The sequence below is a fragment of the Triplophysa rosa genome, linkage group LG8 (assembly GCF_024868665.1).
Source record: "Triplophysa rosa linkage group LG8, Trosa_1v2, whole genome shotgun sequence".
NCBI lineage: Eukaryota > Metazoa > Chordata > Actinopteri > Cypriniformes > Nemacheilidae > Triplophysa > Triplophysa rosa.
This window is the reverse complement of record NC_079897.1, coordinates 26,153,657-26,166,519: the sequence shown is the minus strand read 5'-3', so window position 1 is coordinate 26,166,519 and position 12,863 is coordinate 26,153,657. Positions and strand designations below refer to the sequence as shown.

Sequence of the window (12,863 nt, the reverse complement as noted above, 5' to 3'; positions counted from 1 at the left end):
CTCTCTCTCTCTCTCTCTCTCTCTCTCTCCCTCTCTCTCCCTCTCTCTCTCTCTCTCTCTCTCTCTACGTCGTCTCGCTCCCTCTCCATGGAGATGAGATGTCAAACAGGCCAGTGATATTTACCGCTTTAGCCCAAACAAACAAACCAGTGCTCTGAGTAAACTGCTCTACCAGCACTGATCCAAGATCAGGGCATCGCAGCGGGAACAGGCTGTTTCACTTCAATGTGTTTCTTTCGTTAGTCACTTTTTTTGGCTTATTTTAATATATGTAAATATCATGTGTCAGATTTCTCAGAATTTTCGCCTAAAATTGTTTACGAGGAATAAAAACAGAAACAAATAGTTAAAATACATGAGTGTGGAGCTGTAAAATGATTGTAGAGTGTAGATTAAACAATCCGGATTTGTAGATTTCATGTTGAAATCTTCAGTAATATTGACTTTTGATTGCAAATTTGGCAGATCTGAGCTCAGTTTGTAACATCGTGAAGATCTCTTCTAAAACTGTAATGTAGACGTTTGTGTGAGTTCTGGGTCTTTATCTCAAAAATATCAGAGACGCCGTAGACTTAAAGGGATAGTTCACACAAAGATGAAAATTCTGTCATCGTTTGATCACCCTCATGTCATTTCAAACCTGTATGACTTTTTTTCTGCAGAACACAACAGAAGATATTTTGAAGAAAGTTGGAAACCGAACAACGGCAGTATCTATTCACTTGCATGAATGGGTACCCCTGTTGTTCTGCAAAAGAAAGAAAGTCACACAGGTCTGAAATGACAAGAGGATGAGTAAATGATGACAGAATTTTCATTTTTGGGTGATCTATCACTTCTTCATTTTGCTCTCTATTCAGTCTCAATGATTTCTAGAAATACTGAGATAATGAAGAGATCTTTTTCTTTTATTATTGGTACACATACCAAAAAAATGTGTAGCTTGAATGCACTATAAGTCTCTTTGGATCAAAGCATGTGCCAAATGCAAACTATCAATTATATAATTATTAACAATTAATAATTATACAATTATAAGTATATATCATTTTTATATTTAGCCATAATATATTTATAATTCAAATAAATTTGTACTAGCCAAAGTCATTTGTAATTTTATCAATTAAAGTGATAGTCCACCCCAGAATTAAATTTTGTTGTTTATTTACTGACCCTCAGGCCATCCGAGATGTCGGTGACATTTTTTCTTGAGTAACAAATAAAGTAGGGATGCTTTCTTCATTCTTTAACATTGGAAGCCGATAACCGATATTTTGGCCGATAAACTGTATCTAAATATTAATATAAAATTCTATAAGACTGAAACAAAATGCAAAAAGTGGACAATTGCTTTTATTTGAAAACATTGACTGCAGAACACAAAGATTAGTTCTCTTTTTCCCATGTACCAAACCTACTTTACACTAGTTAAAGATTCTTTAACCTTCAAACTTTTCTGTTATATTTTTATATAATAAACAAATGATAGATGTTCTTCCGGAGCAACCCAGAGAAATGTTCTTATAGTCACATGTGTAACAGGTCTCCAGACAGAAAGCATTCAGACAGCAGTCTGATTCAAACAATATGCTTTTGTTCCTATAATTTACACCTTCATAAATACTGTATCTACATACTATACCAATGTTTTGCTCATATCAGTAAGTGAATGATCACGACAGAAACACAGTACCGTACTGGGTTTTGCAGCTGAAGAACTTTAACCAGAGGAAATCATTCATGATTTATCGGCTAGAATATATCGGCCCAAATTGTATTATCGGCCGATACTGATAACATTACAAATGACCATTTATCGGCCGATAGCGATAATGTTGATAATTGATTGTGTAAAATAAAGATTTTTAGGTTAATCCGCAGCCCTCTGTGCTTCATATACTGGATGTTAATGGGGTTCACGCCACGGGGTCAAGAGCTCTAATAGCACATATATCCAATACAAGCGTGACTCATCTCGGATGGCCTGAGGGTGAGCAAATAAACAACACATTTGAATTCTAGGGTGAACTATCGCGATTCTTATAGTATCAGCATTGGTTTGAGGTGGGAGTAGAGAGGCTTGACACATGCTTGACCCTGAAATGTGTGCGTCTATGCTACCAAAAGTTTTCTGCGGTGAATAGAAATTGAGTTTTGAAAGGATTCTTAATGTAGGAGCGGCGAATCTGAGAGATTTTCAGCGAGTCAAACTCCAGGATAAAGCTCAGCGCCCGTGGCTTTGTGAAAATACGGGGTTTCCATCTCGCAAACAAACGCCACACACGTATAACACCACAGCTGCGTTCATGTGTGGGTTTACCTCACAGCGCTTCTCAGCTGCGGTTTGTGCTTGGTATGTTTTCTCTCTGCGTGCATCATACAGCGTCGGCCGAATTTAAAACCGTACCACGACGTCGGTCTTGGCTCCGAGTGGCGCTGCGCAGATCTGTGCGTCGTTTGAGTGTGGGCGATGTGTAGACACCAGCTTTGTCAGGGTCACACTCCCCTCCTACCCACTCAGTGCACACCGTTCCAGGGCAAACAGTGCTCTTCCTGTTGGTAAACACAATCCTTTATTTCCTCTCGACGTGTTCTAGCAAAGCCCCTTTTATGTGTAGCACATGCACAAATGGTGTTTTCAAGGCCGCTCGGCACTGATCCAAGCCTGTTTCCGGAACAAGCAATCCAAACATCATGAACGCTGTAATGAGAACATCAGTATCCTTGAGTTGTTTGGAAAATCCAGTTTGAGCCGGTGTATAGCTGGTACCATCTACCAGGTTATAAAACACAGATACCAGTTTAAACCAGATTTTCCAGCTCTGTTTATTGGTCGAGGTCGTCAAGGAAAGCAAGGAGAAGAGGAATGATGGGAATGGAGAGGTCTGGGAACGCGGCGGCCAGTGTAGGGATGAGGGTGGGAAAGTCGGGCGCGGCTGCAGGAATGCCTGCCGCCCACAGTCTGTGGGAGCCCAGCAGGAGTTGGCAGGCCGGGCGCTGGATTAGAAACACATGTCTATCTCATTGACGGACCCCCCTCATGCTCTCCCCGACACAATCTCTGCAGTGCTGTGACCCAACGTTAATAAACAGCTTGGAAATGCGTGTGGTTAGAGCTGTCTGCTTGGGTAAATGTTATGGAAACACTTATGGACACGCACACAAACATTACTCTACGATACAGAACAAGCTCCACGGCCATATTGTGTTTCATTAAATTCCCTTTTTTCCTCCACGGTTGTCTAAACCGCAGAAGTGTTTGTGTCTCGTTGAAGGGGGTTGCAAGTAAGGAAGCAATGAAAAGTGGCAATATTCCACGCAAGCCCTGAGAGTCAATGAAATCCAAAATTTCCATTCAATACTTCATATGACATTGTAAACACGTCACCGTGTTGTGACACTTCGTGTAATGATGCGTGCGGGTGCAGGGAGGCTCTTGATTCACGTATTGGCATATTTGTGGGTGTGTGTCAGATGTGCAGCGTCTTTAACAATGCAAAGCTTTACAGGGAATTATATTGTAGTCTCTTAACTGTCTCAGTGTCTCTTTGGAGAATTCATTGAAAATTCTTTAATGTCTTAACGTTTTCGTCTTAAGCAAGCAAAGGCGAGTGCGGTGAGAACCGAACAACTCCATAAGATTTTACTGTAGTAGAAACGCGGGCTCAACAGGGGAGGCCGTTCTCTTCTGGCTATCCAGCATGAATATGAAGTCAATATTAGCTACGTGAACTAATAGAGTAAACCGAGAGTATTATATGGCAGGCACTGGGCGATGTTTGAGATGTAAAAGATGTTGGGTATTTTCAGAGATAGGTGACTGAGTGTCTGTGAAGTCTGTTTTGAGTTGGCTGTTGTTGTAGATGTATTGTCCTGTGTGTGGTTTAAGGAATAGTGTCATGTTTTTGCTCATTAAATGTGATGGAGTGCCATACTAGGAATACACCTGAGATGGAGATAAAGTATTACAAGAGTGAACCGTCTCAACTCATTGTATACTTCGGTCACCCCCTACCTGCCATTGTGTGTTTATGTGTGTGATACAGTACTTGTGGATATGTTTCTGTTTGTGTTGATAGCAAGTTTAAAGATGGCCTGCTAGTCTCTTAGCCTACCAGAGTAACCATAGTTACACTAAAAAGGATTTTTTAATTCAGAAGTTACTTTTTCATGACTCAGATTTAGTCATTCAATAATTTAAATGTTCCACAATTTAGATTTTTGATCTCAGACTCTTTAATAATATATTCAGTGTTATTGAATATTTTTTGATGAAAAACAGATTCAATAACTCTAATTCCAATTTTTATTGTTCTGTAGTCTTACACCGGACGCGACGCGACACGACAAAAGACATTAGAAGCGCATTAGAACCCATTATAATGTAAAATTTGGTCCACACTGGTTGCGGCGCGACAAACCCATTAAGAACAAGCAGGTTGTCATGTCGCGTCACGTCGCGTGAATGTATTTCCACAATTGTCTTATTTGTATCTATTTTCCCCAAAATGTTTAGGAAAAATAATGTTGATACTTAAAGGGATAATTCACCCATAAATAAAAATGCAGTCATCATTTATTCACCTCATGTCATTCAAAACCTGTATATGACTCTCTCTTTTGTGGAACAAAACAGAAGATATTTTGAGAAATGTTTGAAATGACATGAGGGTGAGTATATGATGACAGGGGTGAACTGTCCCTTTAAATGAGACAAAACTGAAAACTACATTAAAAGTGCATCCTGTAAGCAACGAAAAGTTTGATGTCTTGAAGGTCCAGTGTGTCATTTTTTGGAAGATCTATTGACAGAAATGCAATATAATATACAGGTGCATAAAGACATTTCATAATGAAGCGTTATGTTTTTATTACCTCAGAAAGAGCTATTTCTATCTACATACACCGCGGGTCCCCTTGCATGGAAAATCACCGTGTTGTTTCTACAGTAGCCCTAAGCGGACAAACTGCTGCACAGAGCGCATTTGTAAATACTTTACCTCCTTCGGCAAAGAAGTGAAAACGTGACGACATCTTAGTCCTGTGTCAGCCACCGTAGTGCTTCGAAAGGCATGGGGAGCAGTGGAGTGAGCTGTCGGTTGGAGTACGAAACCGCATACACTGTACCTTTAAAGTCTGAAAAACCCACAACCGTACAGACGAGCGACAGTTAAAGTAATGCTTCTTAGCAGAGCTACATAATGTAAATGCCTGGACTCTACGGGTATCTCTGTTCCTACAGTATGTGTGTGAATGTGATGTGCGGAATGTAGCATGATTTCCTTGGATGACATCCAGATCTGATATCTGTTAGCAAATCAGACATCAGTCATTTCTGAGAGCTGAAAACCCGTTCCTGCTCGAGAGGGGATGAACGCTTTGAGATCAGAGCAACCTGAGTAACTCAACAAACAGAGCAGAGCCGTCTCATAAAATCAGCATGGATACTGCAGCACGCTCCAAAAGCAGCAGAAAAACTCCCCAGTTATTTGGTTTCTTCTGTGTTTTATGATGGCGCTGCTTGTTATTTTAGAGCTGTGAGGGAGTTTAATATAGGGTGTTTCTCACTGTCTCAGCTAAAACACACACACATACGCACACAGCCTCATTGTTTGGGACGCAGGGCAGGAGGAGAGCTGCTTGCACTAACATTTTGAGCCTGCCGCAAAAGCTGTGATCTTTCCTGTCGCCTGCTTTTCCTTCTGTCCTTCACAATGAGCCGCTTGTGTTGTGTGGCTGTTATCAGCGCGGGCCAGCGTGCGTGTTTGTGTGGATAATAGGAGGGTGATGACAAGGCTGCAGGTGTAGACTTCTGACTTCTGCGCAGGTGGAGGGAGGAGAGACTTTTCCCTACATCACAGGAGCCGAAATCTGCCTCCTGCAGAAGCTCCCGCGCTTCTCCTTCTCCACTCAGCTCCTTCAGTCTCACCTTGTCTCTGTCATCTTTCTTTTCTTTTTCTCTTTTTTTCTCATTCTGTTCTTTTGATCTCATTGCCTTGTGTCGTCTCGTCTCGTCTCATCCGTCCCATGCCTTTACTCTTCTTATCTCTTCTGATCTCGATCAGTCTCGCCTTGTCTCTTGTGTTTTTTTTATTTCTTTTATTTCTTTTCTTTGATCTTTTTTTTCTGTTTTTTTCCATCCTGTTCTTTTGATCTTCTTTTTCTCTCATCTCTTCTGGTCTCCTTCTTTCTCACATTGTCTCTGTAATGTTTCCATTTTTATATAAATCTTTTATTTTTTTAGGTTTTCTTTTTCTACCATTCTATTGGTTTAATCTCACTTTCTCTCATCTCATCTTGTCTTGCCCCATTCCTTCACTCATTTTATAAACTCCTTCTGTCTCACCTTGTTTCTTTAATGAAATCTTTTGATCATTTCTCTTTCTCATTTCCTCTCATCTCATTAACTTCTTGTCTTTTCACACTTCTTTACTCCTCCTCTCTCTTTTCTTCTCGTCTGATCTCCATCTGTCTCACTTTGTTGCTATAATTTTACATTTTTGTCAATTTTCTTTGTTTTTCTTTGTCTCATTCTGTTCTTTTGATCTCCTCTTCTCTCATCTCATTGCCTTGTCTCATCTCCTCTTGTTTTGCCCCATTCCTTTTCTTATCTCTTCTGATCTTAGTCTGTCTTACCTTGTATCTTTATTCTATTTAGATTTTTTTCTCAGTTTCTTTTGATCTTTTCTGTCATCTCATTGACCTTTTGTCTCTTCTTGTCCCTCACATTTCTTCACTCTTCCTCTCTCTTCTTCTCTTCTGTCTTACTCTGTCATTTCTTTGGTCTTTTTCCTTCTCATCTCCTTGCCTCATTTTCTCTTCTCTCTGTTCTTGTCTTGTCTCATTTTCCCCTCCTCTCCTTCTGATGACATGTTCTCTCACCTTGTGTCTACTTTCTCTTTCATATTGATCTCATTTTCACTCATCTCATCTCATCTCATTGCCTTGTCTCATCTCGTCTGGTCTCTTGTTTTGCCTCATGTCTTCTCATCTCATCTTGTCTCATGTAATGTCATTTTCTATCTTTTATTGTCTCACCTTATTTTACGCTCTCCTCATTCTGTCTAGACTTGCTTCTTTTCTCTTCGCTAGCTAAAACTTCCCAAAATAAAGTGCTGCGTTTTGTGTAAAATCGCCTTAAATTTCTGTTTTTCACAACTGTATAGTGAAATCTGTTTTGGTCTTTGTTTCATGTTCCCTTCAAAACAACGGGCAAAACAGAAGAAACAACAGCCGTTTAATATTCTATCTGCTGCAGAATACGAAATATTTAGTGGAGCTACTTGTTTCGTAGTCGTTCATCTGCTAGCGGGCAATATTTGCTTATTTACACATGATACATAAGTAATACAACGTTTTTCTATTGATTCACATACTGTCAGAAAAACAGCAATGCAGGTAAAAATGTAAGAGAAAGCGTTCATTTTTCTCTGCCAAACTTTCAGAGGTGACTGCAGAGTCATATCGCCGGAGGGCAAAAGTACTCGGAGCGTACGGACGGTACAAAGAAAAAAAGCCTCCTCCTGCATCTATCATTGCTTTCTGCCAGATCACATCACCCAAGAAGTTTTCGCCCGCTGTAAATGAGTTTTTGCGGTTGCCGGGGAAACCAAATCAAGTTGAACTTAGCTGTGGCGTACAGGAATTCGTTCAACTTGAGAATGTTTTCCTGCCCTTCAAGTGCGTTGGAAGGCCTCAGAGAGGTCTTTTACGCCCCGCGACTCATATTGCCGTCATGATTGAACGAAAACATTGAGCAGCGCCTGTCATCCTGCTTAGCGCTTTTGGACGAGAATTCTCCTGCACGAATTGGCCCCTCCGGCTTGTGCTGAAGCGCTCGCGCTTTGCTTTCCTTGTTCTGTTTCGTGTAATGAGATCGTAAGATGGATTCACATTCCAGTGAGCGCACAAAACAAATAATGTTTCAAAACGTTCAAGTTTCCGCTGAGTTTAGATGGCCATGATGTTGTTTAAGGTTATTTACTGTCGCAATCAGATCGTGCCTTATTTCACAAGTATTAAACAAGCTATTTTGAAGGCCTGCCAGGGAAGTTGTTTTGATGGTGGGGATTTGAAAGGAAAACCGTGCCAAAAGCCGAGCCGATGGTCTGAGCTTCTGAAACATAATGGAAGGGGGCGGGCGGCAACGACGGGATGTGTGCAGGAAATCGAGAAAAAAGATGGTGGAGGGGAGTTGAACTTCAAAAGGTCATTGGATATTCCTCTGCTGCCCTGTGGGCCTGGTGTGGGTGTGATACCTGCGGTGTAACATTTCCCTCTCTGTTCCAAACACACTCAACTTTCTTTGCCGAGGTCGTAACCTTTCCATCAATCGTACTGTGCTTGACCTACGGGGGACTCTTTCACTCCTGCTTCTCATACCCTGCTGGCTCGCTGACTGATCTATGTTTTGTCGCTCTCTTCCGCAGCCCCGACGGAGCCATTGCTGTGTAAGTTTGCAGACGGGGGACAGAAGAAGAGGCAGAGCCAGAGCAAGTATCCTCAAAATGGCCGACCGTGGCACAGGGAAGGAGAGGTGAGTGTCAGGGACCTCAAAGATTATTACAGCATATCCTCAACACGGACTATTCCAGTCCGGTGTCCTTCCTGACATTTTCTTGGTCTTTCCCTGGAGAGCAGGGTGACTGTTGTAAGCCTTAAAGAAGGGAACGAGGGATGTTTCACGCTGGAAAAATTCTGCGTTTTAAAGACGTCACTAATATTACGGACACATGGAGAATGTGTAGAGATACTGTAAAGACGGTTTCATCGACCACAAAACGTTTGTTCATGTTGTTACCGCTGAAACCGTCCACAGAGAAAATGTAAAGCATAAAAATAACATAAAAAACATAAAAATAACAACCAAAGATTGTTTTTTAAACGTTTAATTGAGTTGAGTTGAGTTGAGTTGAGTTGAGTTGAGTTGACTACACTACACTACCAAAAAATATTTTTTAGTATTTTGTCTTGTTTTGCAATACAAAATTGTTAAAGGGGTCATATGACACGGCTAAAAGGAATATTATGGTTTGTTTTAGATGTGATGCAATGTGTAGGTATACATGATTTAAGGTTGATAAACGCTGTATTTTCCACACACCGTGCATGTTTGTATCTCCTCTTTGCTCCGCCTCTCTGAAACACACAGATTTTTGACAAAGCTCATGGCTCTGAAAAGCGAGGTGTGCTGTGATTGGCCAGTTCACCAGTGCGTAGTGATTGGTGGAATACTGCAAGCGTGTGAGGGAAATGTAACGCCTCTGACCATATTTGGAACATCAGGTTCCTCTTCAATTGTACTGACAGGTACGCCCACCTTACTTGCGTATACATTTGGGCGGTCTTAGTGAAATCAGACCACCAGCTGATGTAGATTTGTGGGGGTGTGGCTACACGAGGCGTTTCAGGCAGGTCTGTGTGAGCATTCGCTTTTACTGTAGATAGAACGCATCTTTTGTTCCACACTTTCATTTTTGCAATTTTACATGTCTAATACATGCATGAGCAACTTATAACACACCAAAGACACAGAAAAACACATGTTCGCACCATATGACCCCTTTAAATCAAGATACCTGAGAAGTAAAATGATTTTCATTGAATGATTTGTTTTCTAAAAAAAATAAAAATAAAATAAAATAGCAAGTTCATGCTTAAAACAAGCAAAAATATTGAATAAGAAAAAGTACTGTATTTCATTCTTGTTTAATTTTCTAACCCCAGATATTTCTGCTTGTTGTACCATAAACTTTCTTTTTCATTTTAGAAGACTTTATTTCATCATTTTGATTCTCAAGTAAATGTATCTTGCTTTAAGAATGATTTTATATTTGTTTTGCAAAACAAGACAAATACCTTTTTATAGGTCAATATTTTTATTGTATATAAATCCGAACAAAGGCTTGAGAAAGTCTTCGACTGACAGAGACATCTGGCCCGATCTATCCCCCAAGTCCTTTAATCTCTCCTTTCTTTTTTTTTTTACTCCCGAAAAGTGAGTCTCGTTGGCTGATGTGAAAATGGCGGTAAGGTGAACAACTGGCGTTTTCTGGGCAGCCCCAGCTGCTGGCATGACGCAGCGGTTCGGGGAAGCTTGCCCAGATACCGACCAGACCGTGAACGCCCATTATGAGTAGCTGGCATCCGCCGTGCCTCTGGCTGCACTCTCTCATGAAGGCGTCTATTTTTTTGCGATGGATTTCAATACGCAGGCCCAGGGGTCTACATTAACCGAAGACAGAGTCTAGTCGAACGCGGGAGAGGTCGATGCTTTTCCCACCAGTCTCCAGGTCTCCTCTCCTGCCGAGGAGAGCTTGGCATGCGTCGAGATGCGGTATATGAGCGTTGTTTATCTGCTCCAGCCCAATACAGGTCTAAGCGGCCAGCTTTCCCCCTTTATTCACTTAGCTGGCGTGGCTCTGTCAACATGAGCTATGCTTTCTGCTCCCTTGTAAATACCAAATAACTTTGTGCCGTATCGAACCTGAGCCCGTCTGGTATTACAGCCCAGCGTTCAGAGGTAATAGATCCACAGCTGCGAGTCTCAGCTATGTGCTTTTAAAGATATAAAGAGCCGCTGGCTGGCCCCTATTAGATGACCCTGTTCTATTGCGGCATTACTCAATAGATTTTATAGGACGCTTGCTTCACCAGACCGATCTTTCACTCTTTGTTCTGTCCTTCTTGTGTTTCAGAGTGGCATGACGCTGACCTATGACCCCTCTGCAATGCAAAATGGGTAAGAGTCAATCGCTGGTTTGTGTCATCATCGCCATTCATGGAAAGGCCAGCTTGTACCAGTACGAATTTCCCAGCCAGTCCGAACTGGTTTTAAAGGAGTAGTTCACTTCAAAATTGGCTCCCATTCATTTTCCATAGTAGTTTTTATTCCTACTATAGAACGTCAATGAAGTGAAGTACTCCTTTAAACGGGATAGTTCACCGAAAAATAAAAATTCTGATATTTATTCACCCTCGTGTCATTTCAAAACCCGTATATGACTCTTTCTTCTGCATAACGAAGAGAAGATATTTTGAAGAATGTTGGTACCCGAACAATGGCGGAACCCATTGACTTGCATTGGTTTTGCGTCCATACAATAGAAATAAATGGGTTCCGCCGTTGTTCAGTTACCAACATTCTTTAAAAGATCTTCTTCTGCGGAAGAAAGATAGTCATACGGGTTTGAAATGACAAGTAAATGATGACAGAATTTTCATTGTTGGGTGAACTATCCCTTTAAGGTTTGCCATAGAGTGAAGTAGTGAACTTGGATAAACCCTCAGCAGTGAATCTGTGCAAAGTCCGAGATGACACACACACACACACACACACACACACAGATGCTGTCATGCCCCATCTGCATGTTGTGCTATTGTTGCACTGTAGGGTGTAAGTGTTTCGTCAGGTGTGGGGTGCTGGGCTCTCTGTCAGTCTGTTGTCGTGTGATCCGGCCCTCTGGGAAAGAGTCATAGTGGCCACCTCTGCTGCACACGTTAACTCCCTCTGCACTCCTGACTCAGCACTTCCTGCCTTTCAGAAAGCCAGCGAAATAAAGACAGACAAAATAATGCAATGGGGAATAGAAAGCAGATTGTGAATTTTAAATAACAGAGCTGACTAGAATGTGCTGAGGAGGGGAAATGCTTTATTTGTTTCTGCTCTCATTTTCATCACCATATTAGAGAATATATTGTGGGGGTAATTTATTTCACACGGTTGTGCCATGTTTGTGGGTGGTACTTTAGCGCGGAAACTTATTCAGCAAGCACCTGCAGACTGGTTTAAACAGATGTTACATGCACGAGTATTTAAAATAAATCATTTAGTTTTATAAACTTGGTGCTGTGTGCCTGCGGTGTTTGCAATTATATTTATATCCATTAGACATGCACCAATACCAAATATCACCAGCAATGCCGATAGCCAATTATTCAGAGTGATATCTGCCGATACAGATTCTGAAGATTAAATTGATATTTAGATGGTATTCATTTAATTCACATAACGACTATTAATATTGAACATCAAACTGAGGATGTTTCTAAACATTGTCTATATACAGAGCCAACAAAATTGCTTTTATCGATACCGATTATTGGCCAATATATCGGTGCGTCACTAATATAAATTGTATACTGTATTTATACTACTATGCAGAAGGTAAACTATTTGGGATTTGGAATTGTTACCTCTTACAAAAATGAATCATGGTTTTTCGACAGTAATCATGAGATTTGTAGTAAAATGTGGTTAAAGAAATAGTTATAAATCTGCAAAAAAAAGAAACCCTGTGTTTAGGACTCTTTTACTGTAATAAAACAAAGGTTAATTGACTTGAGTGTATCAGCCACTAAAACGAAATAAGAAAAATAATTAGAAATAAATAACAGCAGATACATCAAAATAATTGACAATATCAGCTCATGCAGCACATTATTAAACATACATTTCCTTCTGAGTTTATAACTCAGTCTTAGTGGTTTAACCTCTGTCTGTGCCATCTCAATGTCAGATTGTAATACAAACTTCAACTGCATTCCACGTTTTAACCCTTCTTCCAAGATTGTGTTACCTCCTTTCCGGACATGTGACGTTCTGCTCTCACTCAGGTTGTCTTGCATGACTCTGACAGCTCTCGGGGAGTGTTAGCTCTCTGGGGGCAGACAGCGTTTCTTTCCCCACGCTCCATTTCTCAGCTTCCAGACAAGCCGATCAATACAACCTAGCAACGGCGCTTGCAGATGAAATATGTCCGTCTTAGGTACACAATGATAAATAAAGCCCTGCCTTAGAAGTGTAGCTATTGGAAAAAAACAGGGAGGTTAAGCATCCGCAAAGAGAATGTGACATAAGCCTA

At 40.9% G+C, this 12,863-nt stretch overlaps 1 protein-coding gene across 7 annotated transcripts in view; it reads left to right on the top strand.

Moving 5' to 3' along the window:
- The window catches only part of rbms3 (RNA binding motif, single stranded interacting protein), a 128,873-nt gene that overhangs the window by 101,237 nt on the left and 14,773 nt on the right, over positions 1 to 12,863 (top strand). For all 7 annotated transcript variants that reach the window (XM_057339185.1, XM_057339183.1, XM_057339184.1 and 4 more), the window contains 2 exons: positions 8,430 to 8,536; positions 10,698 to 10,741. In XM_057339185.1, the coding sequence (XP_057195168.1) occupies positions 8,430 to 8,536; positions 10,698 to 10,741 (151 nt within the window). The remainder of the gene's footprint in view (positions 1 to 8,429; positions 8,537 to 10,697; positions 10,742 to 12,863) is intronic.